This window comes from Anoplopoma fimbria, chromosome 20 (assembly GCF_027596085.1).
Source record: "Anoplopoma fimbria isolate UVic2021 breed Golden Eagle Sablefish chromosome 20, Afim_UVic_2022, whole genome shotgun sequence".
In the NCBI taxonomy this organism is placed as follows: Eukaryota; Metazoa; Chordata; class Actinopteri; order Perciformes; family Anoplopomatidae; genus Anoplopoma; species Anoplopoma fimbria.
In genome coordinates, this window is record NC_072468.1 from 15,437,900 (window position 1) to 15,458,818 (window position 20,919).

Consider the following 20,919-nt stretch of genomic DNA (forward strand, 5'->3'; position numbering starts at 1 on the left):
CAAAACTAAAAGAAAAAGATTGTGAAGTGATGCTAAAAGGACTTCAACCCTATGGTGGAGAACAAAATCACCAGCTTTACATTGAACTAGAAAATACTACTTAGATAATTATGGCATAAACAAATCCATTTAGAAAGACTTTCCAACCAAAGAGCAAGTCTGTTTGTACCATATTTAACATGGTATTTCAGCTGAAAAACCCATGCAGTGTAATAAATGTTTCAGTCAAAATGTAATATAATTCCTGTCATGTATTTAGAGGTGGAGCATCAGTTTAACCCTGCCCTCTCCCAAAACTAGCGGGAAACAGTCAATAATGAACGAAGTAATGGACCACAGAGCTGCAGAAACTTGTTTGCTGTTGCAGTAGAACAGTTCAGCTGTGGTTGAGCAGCTCCCCAGCAGAGGGCAGGAGCTCCTCTTTCATGAAGTGCTGAAGGTCCAAATCATTGTCCTCCAGGTCGAGGCTCAGGAACGCCTCCACCACGGACCTGCACCTGTCGGTCAAACACATACAAAGGTATCTGTTTCACTTACGCTGCTCTCTTGTGTTGGTTTTCTTTGTCATTCTGTGTAGCTTGAGTTTGACAAACCGGGTTGCCTGCTCATCAGATGATGCTTTATCAATGCGCTTGATGAGTCTTCCCTTCCTGTACAGTTCAGACACCTGATCAGACACATACACCCACAAACAGTTAGTATATGTGAGCCTGCTTCTGCGTATCTGTTTGTGTGTGTGTGTGTGTGTGTGTGTGTGTGTGTGTGTGTGTGTGTGTGTGTGTGTGTGTGTGTGTGTGTGTGTGTGTGTGTGTGTTTACCTCCACTCCTCTCTGCACAAGGCTAGTTGGCAGGCCTGCAAGTGTAGCGATGTTGGCAGCATAGCTGGACTGGCAGATTCCTTCCTTTAGTTGGTACAGAAACACCAACTCATCCCCGTCCACTGCTGTCTCTAGAGTCTAACACACACACACACACACACACACACACACACACACACACACACACACACACACACACACACACACACACACACACACACACACACACACACATTAATACACAACCACATAAACAAAATCTCATAAACAATAAAATAAACCTCTAATGAGGTAAAGAAGTGTCTCATTAGCTAGTTGGTCATTTGGAAGTTTTCCACAGCGCGTATTTTCATGTAACCGAACTGAACATTCACAAAATGCTTCAGGCTACATTTCATCATTATGCAAGCTCAGTCAAGTATCTGTCAGTACCAGAAGAGACAGCAGGCCAGAGGAGGGTAGCAAGCCCAGCTGCAGCAAACTGTGGAAGTTAGTAGCCAACAGGACATGTGGAACATCCACCGGGGGTTTTTTCAGCCAATGAGAGATCGATGCAGCTAACAAAGAGAGTCCATCCACCTGAAGGGGAACAACAAACAGTTGGTTGTGTTTCTGAGCGAGGATGAAGCTTCTACAGGTCAAACTCTTAATACAGCTTAAGCTCTTTACACAAAACCTTGATGGCCGGAGATAGTGTTGGTGCCACGAATAAACCAATTTACATTACTGCCTGTTTTGTTGTTCTCTGGATGAAAAGGTCCACCCACAACATGTCTTCTTTCTTTGTGACTGAGCAACAGTTTTACTAAAAATAAATGTTACCTTAACTGATGCTAATGTAATGACGAATACATGTATCTATGCCCAACAACAGAAATTCTCCCTGTGAGTAATTATAGTGTATTTAAATTCTAATCATAAAAGAAAAATCAAAGTTTGCATTTTTACGTTGAAACTTTTGGCGTACAAAAAGGTTGCACATTTTCCACAAACACCTACAGGAAGGGCAAGCAACAGCAGCAGCCATTTACATCTAAAGATGTAGCATTTTTAATTTATTTCTGATAGCGTAAAGTAGAAAAATAGAAATGAGGGGAAAGACAGAGGGGTGTGACATGCAACAAAAAGAATGCAACACGGAAAGCTTTAGCCGCTTAAATGTAAACACGTGCAGTGTTACACTGTCTTACCTGTAAAGCTGTTGTTTTAATGTCATTTGGTCACACATCCAGCGGACAGTACTAATAGTACTCAGATACAACAGAAATACAGTTCAGTAAAACACCATATATTAGCTTTTGGGGATTTTGTTTTCATTAATATATATTTAACTTGCGATGACAGATTTTGTTTGGCCACATGGAGCAATGAAAACTAGTTGTGCACACAGCATCGACATGTTATCGCCTTTTAAGTGGATAGCAGTTACAGAGCACTGCAGCGTTATCATTCACTTGTTTCAGCCCACCTGGTGGATACAAGTCTATATTCACTCTCTTTTAGGTCTGGTTTCGGTCTCTACCTACTCCTGAGGGAAATAGCTGATATTTAGCTGTTTAGTCATTAGCTGAGAAATGCTTCATTATCTTCATCAGCTTGTCTCTAACCTTGTCTGTCTGCTGTTTGGTTCTGAGCAGGTAGTGTACAGTGGAATCAAAATATTGATTATGGCAGCTTTTAATATTTTTTGTTAACATCAATGAAACAGGCTAAGACAGAACAAATGTAACCCCCATTAGTAAATGTATTGTATAGTTTTCTTCTGGGCTCTGCTTCCCCAATCTGTATCACTTTTTAAGATGAATGAAATTGGTCCCTCTCCAGAGAAACCTGGTAGACAGTGATGGAGGACAGCGAACATATTGTTACTCAAAGTGAACTCTAATGTTTCTTAGTATCCAGCAGGAAATATACCCAGCTGCCAACACCAAAATACCAAATGTAAAAACAAAAGTATGTATGAACCTATATGGAAAACAGCAGTCTTTGCCTGCAGGTTGCACAAGTTTCAAAATTGCATTACTTCTCTTGCATGTATATGGTGCATATTAACAAAATTACTATCTGCTGGTCTGAACAGCTGCTGCTGTTTTCTTGCTGATAGGTGGCACATGTTGGGCTGAACCGGAGGTCTGTTCATGCTGCAGCTCTAAATTGGATAATCCTGGCTGGGATTGGTTTGAGGCGCTTCACATTGATGACACTGTGTGTCCTTGTTATGTGTATACATATGTATTTAATTCACAAAGTGCTGGAGCAAGTTTTTCTTACTGTGTTAGTTCCCTTTCCAAATTCATCGATGAGAACTAATGAGTTGCCGGTACTGCTGTTGAGAGCCTGGGCCATCTGGGAAATTGAGACACAATGTGTTATACTACATTTTGTGTTATTGTGTACGTGTGCATGTGTGTGTGTGTGTGTGTGTGTGTGTGTGTGTGTGTGTGTGTGTGTGTGTGTGTGTGTGTGTGTGTGTGTGAGTGTTATGGCTATAGGCAGTAGTTGCTCTATAAAAATGTCTTGACAGGTGGAGAGTGGGAGTGGAGCTGGAGGACAGTAGCATTGGAAGTTAACATCTTTTATTTCCTCTCCCACACACACTGACATACACACACATACAGTGGGAGTGTGTTAGCTACCTGGTTGAGGTCTATCATGAAGGTGCTGAGGCCAACAGACACAGACTCTCTGCTCTGCATGCGCGTAAACATCCCATCCACCAGACCAATCTCTGCATCCTTTGCGGGCACGTCTGAGCCAATCAGAGCCATGAATACGATCAGTCCCACCTGGAAAAGTCAAATCAGAAAAAGTCAGGGTTGGATGAAAAGTGTTGTGGTGTGAACTTAACCAAGTGGGTGGTGGAGTCACATCAGCCTAGAAAACAAAGCTCCTAATGGAGTGTAAAATGAAGACATTCTCATTAAGAAACGTTATTGTCACCCTTAATTAAAGCACTCTAAATGCTTTTTCTGATGAAATTGTGAATTACAGCTTCAGGGTTTTTTCTGATACCACTAATTAATGAGTTAGATAGTTTGGAAAGAGAAAACATAAATGTTAATTATGTCATCAGTAGTGCAGCTATAGGCGCTGAAGAAACAGATGTTGAAAGCAGATAATGTGCAATTATGCTGGGGTTTTTTAACCAGTACTCTCCCCCACTTTTCCACGCATCACTGGTCTCCTGTTTCTTGAATCTCTCTATAAGTTTTGCTGTATCACTGGGTGAAAGATTATCAATGAAAAACAAATGGCCCCACAACACCAAATCACAAACAGATTTTAAGGCAGACAGGAAACTGATACATGTACAAACTGGGTCACACAAAGAAACAGACATGCCAGCACAGTGTCACAATTACACAAAGGTAGAGTATATAAGAATCAAGACCAGAAGCAGTTTATCATGGTACCTGTTACTGAGATAATCGGATTGTATATTTTTCCCACCTGTTTGAGGTAGATGCTCTTGCCAGATGAGTTGGGGCCGGTGATGATCTTGACTCTGCCCTGCGACTCCGAGCTCTGGAAGGAGTTGGCCACAAACACAGGCGAGCACAGCTCTAACAGCGGGTGTCTAGAGAATCGTAAAATACAGTAATTTACCAGTACTGTAATGCCATGTCATATCAAATAAAACTTCAGGTTTATTTGTGTGTGTACTGTGTATGTGATAAGTATCAATGTTAGATCAGCTTAAATGACATGATACTTTCCATGGTTTTACATTACATCAAGAATTGGAATACAGTACCTGGATACTTGTTTCCATCTAGTGTGTGAGTGCCTACCTGCCCTGCGTGACTGTTATCTTCCTGTGGCTGGATAGTTTAGGTGAGGTGTAGCCGTACTCTTGAGAGGCGCTGCTCATAGCCATTAAACAGTCCAGCTCGGCAGTGAGATCCAGAACCTACACAACACACTCACATTTAACGCCCTGACTGTCCTGAACAGAGACATTTTGACCGATGAAAGAGCAGCAAGTGATCACATACTAAAAAAGACAGAAGATGTGTATTAAGTCAAATTTTGGTGGGAAATGTGAGTATTTGTAACAAACTGAGCATACAGATTAAACAACAAAGAAGTGTATTGTGTTGCAGGAGCAGTGTGATCATTTTATTTGTGTGTTTTGATACTTATGGGAATCCATTGTAACCACAGTAAGGGAGGGTGAGTGTGTGTGTTAAATTCTCAAAAGAGAAATTTGAAACCCTGCAATAAGTTTCTTTATAAAACTCATTGTTTCATCAACATTACTATAATTCCCTAGTTGCAAGAATAGCTACAATCTTTTAACAACAGCTACAATATTGTAAACACAATTATTCTCCATCTGAACTTAATAATCATCAGCCCTCAAAAATAACAATAAAATCAGCAATTGCAGCACGGCCATCTGTCATGAGACAAATATCACTTGAAAAGAACTCGTAATGGGATCAGGACCTGTTTCATAATCAATATGTTAAACCTGACGCAACCAAGAAAAATATGTTAGCTAATAAGAACAAACTCCCCTTGCGCACATTAACAACAATTACTTTCATGCACACAATCGTTTCATCGGAGTGAGAGTCATGTTTTAAACACTGGGACCTAGAAGTGCACACCAACTTTGTAAAGGGAGGTGCTCCTCTCGAGGATTGTGTTCTGCAACTGTGTCATCACTGCCGTCTCCATGTCTGAGAAACAGGAAGTGTACAATCATGAAAGCCTTTCAGTGTTACAATGTCAGGTACAAAGCTATCAGGTGAAAGTTTTCTATTAGTAAGAAGGTAAAAGACCTCTAATGACACAGTGCAGGTCTCCTAGGAGGTCGTCTAGCTCCTTGGTTCTCTGGCTGCGGTAGTGCAGACGGTCCTCTGACAGAAACTAGCCCACATGGACGCAAGGAAACAGTGTATGTGAAACATGGGCATTTGTGATTTTTAAGATCACAAACAAAACAAATAAATATATGTTGACAAGATAATACACAAACCATAAAATCAAGCCCCTCTATCTCAAAATCCTCTTTCTCCACCATGCTGGGCAGGCGAGGGACAGAGAGCAGGAATCCAATCTGTACGGAGATTTAAACAATGATAAATTGACCAGAGTTGCTCCACCAGTAATACAGTGCATTGAGGGCTCAAGCCAGATGAGATAAGAAAAATGTTATTGTTTGAAAGATCAGCAGGTAGCTGTGCCGACATGAAGCTCGGACCAGAGGGATGTAGATGACGCAGCAGGAGGGAATGCGAGCGTCCAGGTGTTCCAGCTCTCTTCTTGCTACGTCTGTCAGGAAGTCAGACAACCCCATCATCCTCCTCTTCTCTGACAGAGAGAGGGAGCATGGTTAAGACTTTAAACTAACCACCATACAACCTTATCAACACAGGCTCAAAACACACGGTGAGATTCGATCAGGTCTTTTCACTTGTAATGTGACTGTTCCGGTTTTGAGTCCAGTACGGAGACACTTACTCTCATCGATTGCTGGGTCTACGTTCGGTTTGATTGTGAAGCGGTTCTCGGCTATGCTGGATTCAAAATCCACCTACATTTTATAAAATCAAAGTTGGAGTCAGACTCATTAACAGTGAAAAACAACGGTGAACTCTGGCAACAAAAGCCAGGAGATTTCTCTGATTTTCAGATGTGTGTTAATTTGTGTGAGTCTTACAACTCGGCTGATGAGGGAGGCGATATGGTGGAGGTCATCAGAGAACCCTTCACTGATATCATGAAAGAGATGAATGGACTGAGGCAGGTGTCGCACCGTGTCCCTGATACACACCACATTGTACACTGTCTGACAAACACACACACACACACACAACATTTTTACACGCTTTGAACAGATCCTGTCTCACTGATAAGGTGTGTATGGTAAAACTGTTGCTCCAACCTTGTAGAGACTCTGCCAGTCAGACACTTTGGTGTGAGAGAGAGACATCCTGCGCAAAAGAGTCTAACACACACAAGCACACACAGACCTTCAGGCATGTAAACGGATGAATGATCACAGATGTGGAGAAAAAAAAAAGTCATGAGTCAGAGTAGTTACTGGTATGTTGCTGATGTTGCGTAGCGAGGATTGCAGGGTGCTCAGGGCGTCGGAGTTCCGAGGTGACGTGAAGAAACGTATCACTTCCTGTCTCCTGTGTAACACGGCCAGGTCCTGTGTTGGCCGCAGAAACCACTGGCTGAAAAGGAGAGGAGCCCACTGACACTTATGGTGCTTCAAAGCAAATAGCATATCTAGTAAGCTTAACATATTGTGTGGGTAACATCAAGCACATCCACCAGATTGGACCAGATGTTGTGTGTATGGAAAAAAAGAATGGTTTTGTTAAGTAAAATGGAAGAATTACATGATTGCACATTCCCACAATAATCCTAGCATGGAATTAAAATCATCATAATATGATTTGTGACAGAACCAAAACCACATGAAGCATCATTTCAGAGAAGCTGAAACATTTATCTTGTTGCCATAGATACAAGCAGTGGTATGCAAACCTGAGATAACACAATATTCTTCTTTCACTTTTGTTGCTTTGGTAGTGTTTGTTTCTAATGCTCCTAATCTCCCTAATAGTAAATTCAATTTAATATAGAAGTTAATTCTAAACAGATAGTTAAATTCATATCATTTCTATATTCAGTATAACCGTCTTTTGTACATGATGTAGAGCCTCTGTTTATTCAATTAGCTATAAACTTGCCCTGCCTATTAGAAGTAGTCATAATACTAGATGTAGTAGTGGTGGTGCTGCAGCATTACAACAAGGTATTTCACATCAAATTCCCATACTAACTGCATACATTTTGCCCAACTGTTACACAGCATGATGGGGAAGTTAAGCATAACTTGATACGGAGGACAACAGCCTTCTGAAATAAAATACTTATATTCACTTTTATAATGAGAAAAAGTCCCTTCATTATGTTTTTTAGTTGTGTGATTGGACCTTGAGTCCTTGAGTCCAATCACACAGGTGTTTCTCACCGTAGCAGTTTGGACCCAAACTTGCACCTGCAGCGGTTCAGTATCCCTGCAACACACAATATGAACATGTATTTATGTTAAACACCATCAGTTAAGACAAAGAGAGAGTTATGATGTCATTAATTTCTGCCTTCAGGGTCGCATACCATAAAGGCTCAGTCCTTCCTTTTCACCTGAATGCAGCTTGTACACTGATGGGTGGAGTTCTGATTTGAAGATCTGCAGTACACTGAAATAAATACAAAGTCCATGGCGATACATGATGATTTTCTATGTGTTTTGCCTTTGTTAAGAAAATGTAGAAAATTAGGGCAGGAGAGCAAAAGTAAAATAAAAGATCCGAGGTAAGCAAGTCTTCTTCTACAAGTAATAGTCAAATTTAAATGTACTAAACAGCTGCACTGTAGTTTTTAGTTGTGGCACAAGGAACAATAAATGAAATATTTAGGAGATCAGCGTCAGCTTTCAGGGGCATGCTTTGGATAAAGATATTTTATGTAATAGAGAACACTCTTACCTGTAGGTGTCCTGGTCAATGCAAACAACACCTTTCCTATATTGGGAAAAACAATGCACATTTCAGAGAAGCATCAAATTTCATTCATGAAAACTTCTGCATCAGAAAAGATGAACTGGTTGTAGATACTAAAGAGAAAATGTAATACTGTTAATGTACATGTAGTATGAAACACAATGCCACAAATGCATACCATTAACAGACTAAAATCTGTGAAACTGAATAAAGAGTGGTAAAAAAACCTTCCCTCATTGATAAAACTCTGTCAAGGTCCCCATTACGTGTTTGTGTGAGTGTGTGTGCAAAGCTACATGTGTCTTACAGCGTGTAGGCGTTGAACTGTAGGATAGGAACTCCAACACTGCTGTCTTCCAGCTCCACTCCCACTCTCCTCCTGTCCAGACATTTCAGCAGAGCACCCACTGCCCTCAACTACCCCAACGGATGTACACACACACACACACACACACACACACACACACACACACACACACACACACACACACACACACACACACACACACACACACACACACACACACATAACACATTAAAAATATTTTATGTTTTGAGTTTGTGATCAGCTCCTGCTAATGATAGACTGATGGATAGGAGGACGTGTAGACAGCTGGCTCACCATCAGGGGTGAGTCAAAGGAGATACAGGAAGAGAGGTAGGACAGTTTGTCTCTCTCTGAAATGGAGGCAGGAAGGAAAGGCAGATGGGCTGAAAGTAGCCTCTGCTTACCGACCTCCAGACCTGCAACATTCAAAATGGACTCAAAATCTGTTTATTATGGAAAATCATGCAAATGTAATGCAAAAAAAGGAAATTCATGAGTAAAATTGATGAGGATGTTTAGATATTCAAGGTGTGCGTCTGTTTACCAAAGTCCACATATGGGTAAGTAACAACCTCTGGTTTGTAGTCTGGGTTCAAACCTGGGATACAACACATAAATAAAAAATATTATGTTGTATGAAAGAAAATGTTTTTGTTAAAGTAGTGGTTTATGACATAATTGAGTTGCAGCAGTCTCAGTAAAAGCCTTTTAAAAGCTATGTATAATAGCCATACAATCACTTTCCTATCTTATCACACTGTCTGGCTGCAGTGTCAAGCATCCCTTATCTCACTTCATTCCCTTGACCTAGAATCTACTCTCTTAACATGTCATAACAAAATTTGTGATTTATATTTCTCCTTCCCATGCTGAGATAATGTTTGTCTCCCAGCACTCACCAAGTTGTTGCAGGAAGCGTGTCATGCAGCTTTCCTGCTTTGCACTGGTAATTATGACATGGGGACCGACCTCCTGGATGACTGGAGAGAAAACAAAGAGGAACGAGACACATACAGTGTAGTAAGGCAAGCACAGCTGTCAGTTTATAAACACCATCATGTTTAATAAAACTTAATAAAAAGATGTGAAAACCATGAAAAGACTGAAATAAGGAGAAGGGCTGTGTATTGTCTACCTCTGGCCAGCAGGTGGAGCTCATAGTTGTCAGGAGTGTCTTTCATGAAGTGTAGAGAGGAGTCCTTACTGTCATAGAAGCAGAGGCCCATCTGTCCATGCTGGGCCACAACACTCAGTAACACCTGCTCATAAACAATAAAGCATAAAGCAGTGTGCATCTGACTGCTGCAGCTATATACTACTGCGGGGGGAGTGTGTGAGTCTTAGTTTACCGCAGGAGAGTCTTCCTCCTCTTCTTCATCTCCAGTTATGCCCAGTGGACCAAAGTTTAACCCTCCTCCTCTCAGTTCTGTCATAACTAGTTAATTCTAGATATGAACAAATAAATACAATAATTCAATGCTCAGTTATTTGACTTTATAAAAAACAATTAATACATTCAACTTTAATCACCAATACATATTTATCGAGTTAGGTTAATAAATTAACCAACAAAGTTGAGCCGCCATTTAATGTTAGCTAGCTACCTAAGCTACCGTTAGCCGTTAGCTAGTTAGCCGTTAGCTAGCTAGCTAACGTTAGCTTTAGCCAAGCTAGCCAACGGTAAATACCGTTAATTAAAATTATAGCAGTTACTTACTAATAGTGACGTTAATGTTAAAACGTTAGGAGTCCGAAAAGTCTGATTTATCATTTATAAGGAGTTGATCATTAGTATATAGTATATAATATAATATTGCCACTCAGTAATTACTGATAAACTGAGTGTATACTTTAACACTGTACACTACTCGTCCCCTTCTAAAGCCTGGCTGTTTTGGGGAAAACACGATAAATACTTTAATAAAATGTTTTTCATCTATTTATTTAATTTGGCAGTTGCTGAGCCAGCAGCCTGAGTCATCTTCAATGTAACCAAACATGCTCATTTAAAGATGCAAATGAATTTGTGCAGTTTGTTATCATTGAGCAATAATTAATTAATTCTGAAATGTAATGAATTCTTTGTTGTTTTCTTGTAATTATTTAATGAATAGAATAAGCAACTGTTTCATGTCATTTAAGGCATCATCAATGTGTTTCATGTTAGTTTTATAATCAAGACCTGAGGCCCCCTCACCGTACTCTTGGTCATTTCTTAACCTGTTTGGTGTTATCATGACTCTCTTTTAGTATTTATTATAATTATTTTTAAGCCTATTCCATCATTTCCTCCACGTAAATACCAGGCAGGTTTTCAGTCATTGAAAGCAGATGTGGGTTCAAATAGGACCCTGTGCAGCTTTTTGGGAACCTTAGGATTGCTGTTACTTCATTATAATAACTTTTCCCTTGTTACTGAATGTGGTTTATGTTTTTCTCATTCTCAAAACAATTTAAACTGTACAACAGTATTAATGACATAGTTAAATTCAAATGGGAGTTATTTATTATATACACAGGGAAAGAAACAGAAATACATTTCCTTCTGGCTCACTGTATGTCTGTACATCATTTTTTATATACAAATCTATAATTTATTGGTACACTTCAGCAATTGACAAAATATTTCCTATTGTATGTGTTTGTGGATGAATAAGTGCACTTTAATGAGTAGAAAGCAGGTAGTGCTGGAGACAGGAGGGTAGAGGCAGTTTGTCCATTTGATTTTCCCTCTGTTGCCCTAAAACCTGTCGAATTGACAGTCCACATAGAGCCATCAAGGCAGGGGGATCACCTGGGAGGGATAGAGAGAGAGAGAGAAAAACTATTAGTTTTTCTGTTTTATTGAGTCATTTAGATCTAACCAAAGCAGTTCTGTGTAAAAACCTACTACTCACGCGTGGTGCCGTTCAGGTATCGTAGTCGTATGCTGGCTCCTCCTCTCACGCTGCTCACAGCAGGGAACAGCTCCACTCCACGAGGGAGGTCTTTGAAAGCAACGTCAAGAAAGCTGCCATCAACAACAAACCCCAGAGTACCTGCGTCTGCGTCCAGGACCAGCAGGATGCGCTCAGGGATGGAAAGAGGATTCTGTGCCAACTTTGTGTGTGATGAAGTGGAAGACTGTGTCCTTAAATCCTCCACAGCCTCAGTGTGGCAACTCTTCCTCGTTCCTGGGTAAGGTCCCAGACTCTTCCCATCATGCCAGAGATGATTCGTTTTGAGTTCCCAGCCCCAGGACTGCGAGTCTCTGCCAATAAGCACGTTATACCCAGAGGACTGCAGTGGGCAGCTCTGCCTGGAAATGCCCATGACGGCATGACTGCCCCTGAGCTCGGGGCTCCATAGCAACTCCCAGACATGAAGCCCACTCTTAACCCCAATGTCTGCCCTTACCCCGTCGCTGCTCAGCTCAACAGGTGAACGTGTCACTTCCTGTTTGCAGGCGGACAGCAGGAAGTGAGGAGAGCAGTGGACTGAGTTCCAGTGTGAGCGACTGTCTCCTGGAGCCACCGGAAAAGAGTTCAGAGTGACAGCAAGGCGAGAGGATGTTGGGACGGCCAGAGGAGGGAAAGCTGACGGAGAGGAGAGAGGGCTGTCGTCTGCTTTGCTGCACAGCCAAAGTGACAGTAAGATACCCATTGAGTCCAAAAACACAGGCAAGGTCACTGCTAAGTATCGTCAGAGAGGAACTGTGGAGAAGTGGACAAGAAACTAGTTTATACACGAAAAAAGTATTTACTTTCAGCTCCAGTTAGTTAAGTTTTCAATTAAAATGTGGTAAAAGTACCCTAGAAAAATAAAAATAGAAGTTTATTGTTAAATTAACCTATTAGACATAGAAGTTTGAGCTTTTATACTAAAGAGAAAGGTCTGCAACTAAAGATAATTTTCATTATTGATGAAACTATTTTTAATAAAGAAGTCTGGTGGAATAATGGAAAGTAGAAGTAAAGCAAAATAAGTTAAGTTCAGTAGTGGGAGAAGTATTCAAATCATTTACTTCAGTAAAAGTAGGATACACTTGTAAAATACTCAATTATAAGTATGCTAAACTGAAATTCAGTACTTAATTTACTTTAAGAACAATATAAAAACACCATTATTCAGGCAACATGGTCAGAGTTATAATGTATTAAATTATTGGTTAATCATAACCGATGTTTTAACGTTGTAGTTGGCCCAGGTGTTATTTATGTACTGTTTGGGGTTTAATTTACTGTTTTTGCATTAACTGTGTAAAACATTTTAATATTTTCATATAGGTTTTAAAAAATATATTGGCCAAGTTGTCAGATAAATGCAATTTCCCACTGAAATGTAGTATATTTGGAATATAAAGTAGCTTACTGCACTTACTAGGGTAGAATAAAAAAAGGTAAGATATAAGAATATGGTGTATGAGAATAATAGTGGAGCCAAGAAATAAGTAGGTTAGTAACAAAAGATATAAAGTCTCCACGTGCACACATTTAAGGTGTCTTAGTTTATTTCACCTGTAGGAGCAGGTTATTAAAAACAGACAAGTTTCTTAAATCTCACCGTCCGTTTTGCTGGATCCCTCTCTGTGGTGGTTGAACGCAGGCTGCTTGCAGACATCCTCCTACTGCGTGTTTATGGCGGTCTCTTATCAAGCATCTCCTGCGTCTTATCTCGGTAACGTAACCGCTACGCCCACTCCGGTGTTTTGGTTATGCGCTTGCTGGGACGACCTCCGACACTGGAACAACATAGTCCATCACTGCAGACTGACGCCAGACAGACCTTGACAAGGACGAGAGATCTCATGACGTGTTTGTAAACTGAAGAGAAACCCATGGCGATAACGTTGCACATCCACCGTCTTCTAATGGAGGAGATCAAGAGCTGTTATCACTTTATATCTATTTTCCACTCACATTATCTTTTTTTTGTTATCGCGTTCTGTAATGAATGTAAACAAAAATGGCAAAACACAAGAAGAGGATCAAACTCGGGCTTTTGATTAGCAAGAAGAGGAAAATACAATAGAAGCCAAATCGACTCATTATTCCAGAGTGCGCATGCGCATAAAGAGGAACGGTGTAAAGGGAGATCTAAACCCTGGTCTTCAAGAAAACATGGACTAACTGGTCCAAACTTTCTTGGGCAAATTTTAATCTATAGATTAATAGCTGTAGTTGTAGTGGTTAGAATGCATATATTCAATCATGTTTATTCTTTCTCGATTTATTTATAAATCCTATAAGCTAAATTGATGAATTTTGTGTAGTGGACCAAATTATTTTGGTAAAAAGAGAAAATTCAAATACCAGAAAACTGGTGAATGAGGCAAGTTCACCTAAATGACTTTGACAAAATGCTTAAAACCAATCTGTTTGTTAACTCTGCCCAATGTAATTATTTGATCTCAATTAGAAAGTATTTAACATGATTATATATATTTCCAATAACACAGGCATGAAACAAAGTTATGATTTATCAAATATATATAAATATATATATCGAAATGGCTGGTTTACCTAATGAAGATAATATAATGTAATGCCTAAATGGCAGTAAAAATGGTCACGGACGTTCATTTACAAATTTGGCTACATGGCTGTAGCCTTCAACCTTGTTGAGGGCTACAGCCATGACTGAGGGCTGCATTGCCCACAAGCCTGACCTACTTTCATGCAAGGAAAGTGAGTCATGTACAGCAGGTTTGTAACAGTGCATTTCGTTTTTTTTTATTGTGCTCTTTTTCGATGTTAATATGACGAAAGTTATTCATTTAAGAATATGTCTGCACACATATTGGATTTTATAAGGTCCCTTGTTACAAATCCCCACAGGCCTCTCTGACTTGAAGTGTCTGCTTTGTATTCACAACCAGTAGGACAAATTATTGAAGCAGATAGTTTTAGGCAAACTAACAGGTCAGCTGTTAACTGTAAACTACTTTAAGCTACCGTAACTCATTGGCACCATCATCCTCTGTGCAAAAATACACACTGTGTATTGAACAAAGAGTGTTCTAGCATATGCAGAATTTCCATTCCAATTATGTTGAAAAAGTTTTTTACTGGATTGTTGTCTGTCCTGTTTCTGAGTAAAGAGGCTCAGGGCAATTGTCATTAATCATATTCATTTGATTTAATTTGATCTTGTCTCTCTCCTGAGAATGTTCTTCAACTTGTTGCAGGCATCAGCCCAGCAACTGAAAAGATTAGACCCATAGTTTACAGTACTGTGTCAAATACAGTTGGCATCAGTTTAATACAAAGTGATCTAACTGTCTAACTAGATCTTATAAGGCAGGGCAAACCAAAATCATGAATGCCTGAAATATAATTGATCTATGTGATATAGGTATCTAATTATCATAATTATCTTAAAGAGATCCTCATGCCACAAAACTCCCCATTCCGGCCTGAACCAGCCATATTAGCTGCCTTTGTTACATAATGTTTTGTACTTTTTTGAACGACAATCTCAACCCAATAAGAAAGATAAAGAGAAACATCCCAAAAGATAAATGCATGTTGATTCTACACGAGGAAGCTCAACAGCACACAGATAAACAAAGCCCTTGTAGTTGAAGCACTCATGTCAGTCATTTTTTCTTATTTTATAATATGTATCAAATATCATTCAATGTCTTAATTTGTCCGTTTCATTACATCCTGTACAAAACACTTTAGTTTGGCTTTTTTTAACAACCTTTTACTGCGTTTATTTCCACAGAGCATAAACAGTACTCCCTACTGCCTGCTTCTTCTCTAGAGAATGTTGATTAAGGGAACTTCACAGACAAAATTAGTCCATTTTGAACAACCTGCACTTCCTCCTTAAATTACGCTAGTAACTGATACACCACGGATAGTTGTTGCTGCTACTGTGGATGTTCTTTTAGCACTGACAACTAACACTAGCGTTTGTTGTAATATTGAATTAGCACAGATGTGTGACCAATAGGGTTTGACTAGATAGCCCTATGCTGGCGCTCCAGTGAGGCGCAATCATTGATGGGTAATCTTGCTTGTCAACTTGAGGCAAAGTGAAGTGCTGTTCAGTTATTTCCTAAACAGAACACAGTTCCTTTTGTACTGAGTATTTTCGCTCCCTGCGTTTTGGAATCTTACTTTACATGGCTGTATACCCTGTGCAGTCCACTTCAAAGGGAACTACAAGGCGATCGGAAAGAAGCTTATGTTTATTTGATAGCAGCTGGCAGGCTGAGCCCCAGAACAAACAAACTGACCAAAATGACATTTTCATGTACAATTGTAGCTAATTACCTGTATTATGTTTTCAGATTCCAATTTTTTTCTCAAAGGAAAACAAAAGACAAGTCATTTACAGAGTAGATATGCATGATGTAGCAGACAAAAAAAAATGAGTTGGACTTAAGCAGAATATGGAACCAGGCTTATCTTTGTACTTGAGTTGATGAATATTAACAGGTTGACACTGGTCAGAAGTATATGTTATATATCTGGTATATCATATCATGGGATTAGCGCCCACCTTCTGACACCATACATTTGTATTAGCCAGAGTAATCAACATAATTTAAAATTAAACAGCTGTTCCCGCTTTGATTATCTGAACATCCAAATATGACAAGATATTATTAAACATTTTATGGAAGATATGCTCTCCTCAATTATAGTAAAGTGAACAGTTGAAAAGAAGATTTTGATTTTGACAAGATATTTTCTATTCTTTATATACTATTTCCTCAAATTTCTGTGAAAGCTTACTTTTAAGAGATTTACCCACGTAGCAAAAAGTATTCCTGCATAAACCGTACACAGCATATTAACCTTCTTAAATGCAGTTATTTTGCCCATGCAGAACTGCGTGACTCCACACCTTCTTAATTATTTGATCCTCTGCCATTTGGGTGAGATTTCCACAGTCAGATCATTTTGCATTTTGGCTTGTATTAGATGTGTTTTTAGCCAAAGTGGCAGGCTGCCTTAACTTGTTGGCACCAATACTCGGCCTAGAATAAGAAAAAGAAAAAAAAAGAAAGTCACATATAGTGGATTTTGAGTCATAATAACTTGAATTTCAGAAGTGTTGAAAACTAGAGGATTTAAAAAAAACTACAAGTTCCACATGAACTCTGATAGACGTTGGAAGTTGACTTTCATGCTAAGAGATGATGAAATAATGAATCTTTTGTGACAGAAATCCATCAAAGCAGGGATGTCTATGAGTTGGCCTTCAGCAATGTTACAGTGGCATCTAAAGCAGAATGTTCTGTTTATGGTTTTGGAGTGTTTAGATAAGGCCTCTTTATATCTACACAATCTCTTTGCCTCAGTTACTAACACTGTAGGTCTAAATAATTTGATTCCAGTCCTTTTTTGGTTAATTTCATCTTGTTGCTCACCATCATTGTTTTTCTTGTAGTAAATAAGCCCAGTTATTAAAAACACCAGCCCCAGAAGCAGCCCTGCTGTCCCGACAGCAATTTTGTTCCGCTGTGACTCAAGTGCTGGGTCTGAAACAAAAATGTTAACAAACATTACATTAGATTTCTACACTGTACATTAATAGTTATTTGAAATTGTCTACTTTAACTCTGTTGAAATGTAGATATCTCTGTTAAGTTTTATTGATAAGAACACCTTCTGTCACTCCCTTACCCCACTCATAAAGTTTGGGCTGCGTAAGGCTGGCATGCTCCACCATGCATGTGATTTTGTCTCCAGGTCTTGGTGTAAATTCCAGATATGAGTGTATCTGGTAGAGCCAACTCCCATTGGGCAGTTCTTCAGTGGACGTCACATCAGATGTCACATTCTTTCCGTTCCTCTGCCAAGTCAATCTGATTTGTTTGGGATAAAAGCCGTACCCACTGCAGACCAGCATGCCCGGATGTTTGCTGCCTGCTATATCAACTGACCTCAGCCTGACGGTGGGCTCCACTTGGTGAAAGAACACATAGACAAAACAAGTTGGCATGAAACAGCATAGCTGTCACTTATACGGTACCAATAATGCTGACAGTTTTGGTAATACCTAAGACAACAGCCCACAAATTACTGTGTATATATTTTGTTCATATGGTATTCCAAATACAAACTTACTAGTTTTCAATGGGAGGCAGAAGAAAAAAGCCTGTCTGCTCCTCCTAGGGCGGACAGGCACTATGGTTCTGTTACGGAGGAGCGATACTAAGGCTACACCCGGACTACTGGGTTTCCGTTTAAAACCGGCGTTTTAAAAAGAAAACGATCTCCGTCCACACAGGCCTTTCAGCATCGTTTTCAACTGATTTCTGTCCATACTAGCACGCTTGACAACGAGTATCACATGACAGTTCAAGTCAACTAGGCATGTGGGTGCCGGTGTAAACAGGAAGTAGATTGGTTGGTTAGTTACAGAAAATACAACAGAGTATTATAGTACTCTAATAATAAAAGGTTGTGCTTGATACTTAAGATCTTCCTCTATAAACATCCTCTATACAAGACAAAATTTGTTGAAAATGAAAACAAGTTTTTTTTAAGCTAAGTTACAAGGCTGCAGGTCTTGCTATGTCTTTTTCTCATAAACACATCAAATTTACTTAAAAATGAAAAGTTACAAATCAAAGTTTCTTAGATTATGGGCCAATAAACTTCGTCAACATGCGTTTCTCACTCGTTTCCCCTCGGTTTTGCTGTTGTTTGTTGTTAAACTCGTAGTTCTGCTGGTGGCTGAAAGTCCCTGTCGCTCTAGATAGCATTTATGCTTTTGTTCGTTTACAGTGTCTTTGTGAACTTCACAAGAGTTTTACAATCAAGTAGCAAACGTAGATGTGTATGTCATCATTTTCTAACTTCTCCAGTTCTGCCTGTCTACTACAAGTGAACCCCAGAGTTTTCAAACTTTACCAGCTTACGGTAGCGCTTTCAAAGTTCTTCATTTTCAGTTCTCTAAAACTCTGCAGTAGTGTGGACACTTAGAGTAAACATAACAAAAGATGCGTTTCAAAAGGGAAATGCATTTGTGTGGATGTAGCCTATATTGCTCTCCAGATTCGCCCACTCTGCAGGTGTAGAGAGGGAGGTCTAAAGATCGCCACTGAAATACTGCATGCTTTTTAAAGAAATTTGTTAAAATCATATATATGGTATTCGTTATACATATATATGTAATTTGTCCAATATACATCAATACAGTTAGTTACTTAATCCCATAATTATTAAATACGTATGCAGTAATTTAGAAAATACTTGCATGCACTTACTAGTTTATTTTGCCATCTTAAACACAAGGTTTTTAACCCCTTATTCCCTAAATTCTTTACTTGTATTTGTCCTGCTATAGGCCCTCAGTAATTATTTTACTGATACCACATATATACTTAATAACTACTGTTATTTGCAGGCTGTAATCTAAAGCTTTACCAGAGTTTTAATACACATAGTCACCTGTTTTAAAAAGGACATCAAAAACCAATGGGAGATGGGATTTGCATTTCTCTTCATTCTTTTTTTCTGATTCCATTATTGCAGGGCTTTTGTTGAGGCCATCTGCAACATCTCTTGCTTTCTCTGTGTAGCCGGTAAATTTTCGCAAAGTGCTGTTGTATTGTAACAGAAGCTTCTTATTGAAGTAGTACTGCTCCACATAAACAGAATCATCCAAGGAAGTAAACTGGCAGCGAAGCAAACCAAGACCAAAAAGAGCACCTGTAACATAAAGCCAACAAGTATTAGGTCATTTAGAAAGTAGCTTTTTTTCTTGTTTGCGACCTTTTCTCGCACACATTAATATGTAGCAGCTTTATTCATTTTGTTTTAGCAACTGTTTTGCTCCCTCTATCTTGTCAATGTGCTGTTATAAACAGCAACACAAATAAACCTTTACAGCTTCTATTTTAATGTTGGATTACTTACCAGCTCGGGAACATAAAAGGAGCAGAAACGGCAATGAAAAGAAGATGTGGGTACGCATGGTTATATATGAGAAAATAAAAATAAGATGAAGTGAGTTGGTGTCACGCTGAAAACATGAGGAAGTAAATTAGCAGAGTGCACAGCAACATTTATGTAAAGAGGTGTGGCAACAAGTGATTGTTGTAATCTGACACCTTCGGTCATTCACTTTTATTTTGTCCAATTTCATATGAATTATGTTTATTATTTATAACTTAATGTCAGCATTGGTCCATGAACTGACTCATTTGTATTTAATCTCGAATTGAAGCAGCTAACAGCACCTTTAGTTGTTAACTGCATACACTTTATTTTACATTACATTACAGGCATTTAGCAGACGCTTTTATCCAAAGCGACTTACAGGAAGTGTATTCAACATAGGTATTCAAGAGAACTACTAGTCACCAGAAGTCATAAGTGCATCTCCTTTCTTAAACAATCATCTTAAAGCATAAACCAGAGCAAAAGTATAGTGCAGAGGCAAAATACTACGAAAACAATAATTGCAACAGACTAATACGAATACAATAAGTGCTACAAACTACTACGAATAGGATAAGTGCAGTAAACGAATACGAATACAATAAGTGCAGCGAACTGATACGAATACAATACGTGCAACAACTAATACGAATGCAATAAGTGCTACGAGGAAGGCTCAGGGTAGTACTTCTTGAAGAGGTGAGTTTTCAGCCTGCGCCGAAAGATGGGCAGCGACTCTGCTGTCCTGACGTCAGTGGGGAGTTCATTCCACCACTGAGGGGCCAGGACAGAAAAAAGCTGTGACCGGGTCGATCGGCCGCAGGGACCTCTGAGCGACGGGGAAACCAGTCGCCCCGAGGCAGCAGAGCGAAGTGGTCGGGCGGGGGTGTAGGGCTTGACCAAGGCCTGGAGATAGGAAGGAGCTGTTCCTTTCACTGCCCTGTAGGCTAGCACCAGAGTCTGTAACTGGATGCGAGCTCTTACAGGGAGCCAGTGTAGAGAACGGAGAAGGGAAGTTGTGTGGGAGAACTTGGGGCGATTGAACACCAGACGAGCTGCAGCTTTCTGGACAAGCTCCAGAGGTCTGATGGCCGACGCCGGGGCTCCGGCAAGTAGTGAGTTGCAGTAGTCCAGGCGGGAGATGACCAGAGCTGGATGAGCACCTGCGCCGTCTCCTCGGTGAGGAAGGGGCGAATCCTCCTGATGTTGTAGAGGAGGAATCTGCAGGAGCGTGTGACCGATGCAATGTTTGCTGAGAGCGACAGTTGGTCATCCAGGGTCACACCCAGATTCCTCACAGTCCGAGTTGGCGTCACCACGGCATCATCAATGGTGATGGACAGGTCTCGGTGCGGGCA

General features: G+C 39.9%; 3 protein-coding genes across 4 annotated transcripts; all 3 read right to left on the reverse strand.

Annotated features, from left to right (window-relative positions):
- Positions 1 to 155: 155 nt before the first annotated feature.
- On the reverse strand, positions 156 to 10,108 carry msh5 (mutS homolog 5). Its single transcript, XM_054621313.1, has 25 exons — positions 10,025 to 10,108; positions 9,811 to 9,934; positions 9,575 to 9,655; positions 9,220 to 9,273; positions 8,970 to 9,091; positions 8,655 to 8,764; positions 8,333 to 8,368; positions 7,962 to 8,044; positions 7,816 to 7,861; positions 6,871 to 7,009; positions 6,712 to 6,774; positions 6,487 to 6,615; positions 6,288 to 6,360; positions 6,028 to 6,137; positions 5,803 to 5,883; positions 5,606 to 5,693; positions 5,436 to 5,503; positions 4,610 to 4,728; positions 4,269 to 4,395; positions 3,455 to 3,604; positions 3,090 to 3,164; positions 1,251 to 1,397; positions 819 to 956; positions 594 to 667; positions 156 to 497 (listed from the first exon to the last, which is right to left on the reverse strand). Exons 1-25 carry the CDS (start codon positions 10,106 to 10,108, stop codon positions 377 to 379), a joined length of 2,442 nt encoding a protein of 813 aa, XP_054477288.1. The 3' UTR covers positions 156 to 376.
- A 1,056-nt stretch (positions 10,109 to 11,164) lies between these two features.
- On the reverse strand, positions 11,165 to 13,311 carry si:ch1073-228j22.2 (SPRY domain-containing SOCS box protein 4). Of its 2 annotated transcripts, none has more exons than XM_054622373.1 (3): positions 13,218 to 13,311; positions 11,573 to 12,367; positions 11,165 to 11,469 (listed from the first exon to the last, which is right to left on the reverse strand). In XM_054622373.1, the coding sequence occupies exons 2-3, from the start codon at positions 12,315 to 12,317 to the stop codon at positions 11,339 to 11,341; spliced, it is 876 nt and encodes a 291-aa protein (XP_054478348.1). In that variant the 5' UTR covers positions 12,318 to 12,367; positions 13,218 to 13,311; the 3' UTR covers positions 11,165 to 11,338. The 2 variants fall into 2 exon arrangements, with proteins under 2 accessions (XP_054478348.1, XP_054478349.1); XM_054622374.1 differs by having other exon boundaries at positions 11,377 to 11,469; positions 11,566 to 12,367.
- Positions 13,312 to 15,311: 2,000 nt separating this feature from the next.
- Positions 15,312 to 19,655, reverse strand: LOC129109390 (DLA class II histocompatibility antigen, DR-1 beta chain-like). The gene is made up of 5 exons (XM_054621450.1): positions 19,538 to 19,655; positions 19,070 to 19,330; positions 17,297 to 17,578; positions 17,041 to 17,151; positions 15,312 to 16,647 (listed from the first exon to the last, which is right to left on the reverse strand). The coding sequence occupies exons 1-5, from the start codon at positions 19,593 to 19,595 to the stop codon at positions 16,622 to 16,624; spliced, it is 738 nt and encodes a 245-aa protein (XP_054477425.1). The 5' UTR covers positions 19,596 to 19,655; the 3' UTR covers positions 15,312 to 16,621.
- Positions 19,656 to 20,919: the final 1,264 nt, after the last annotated feature.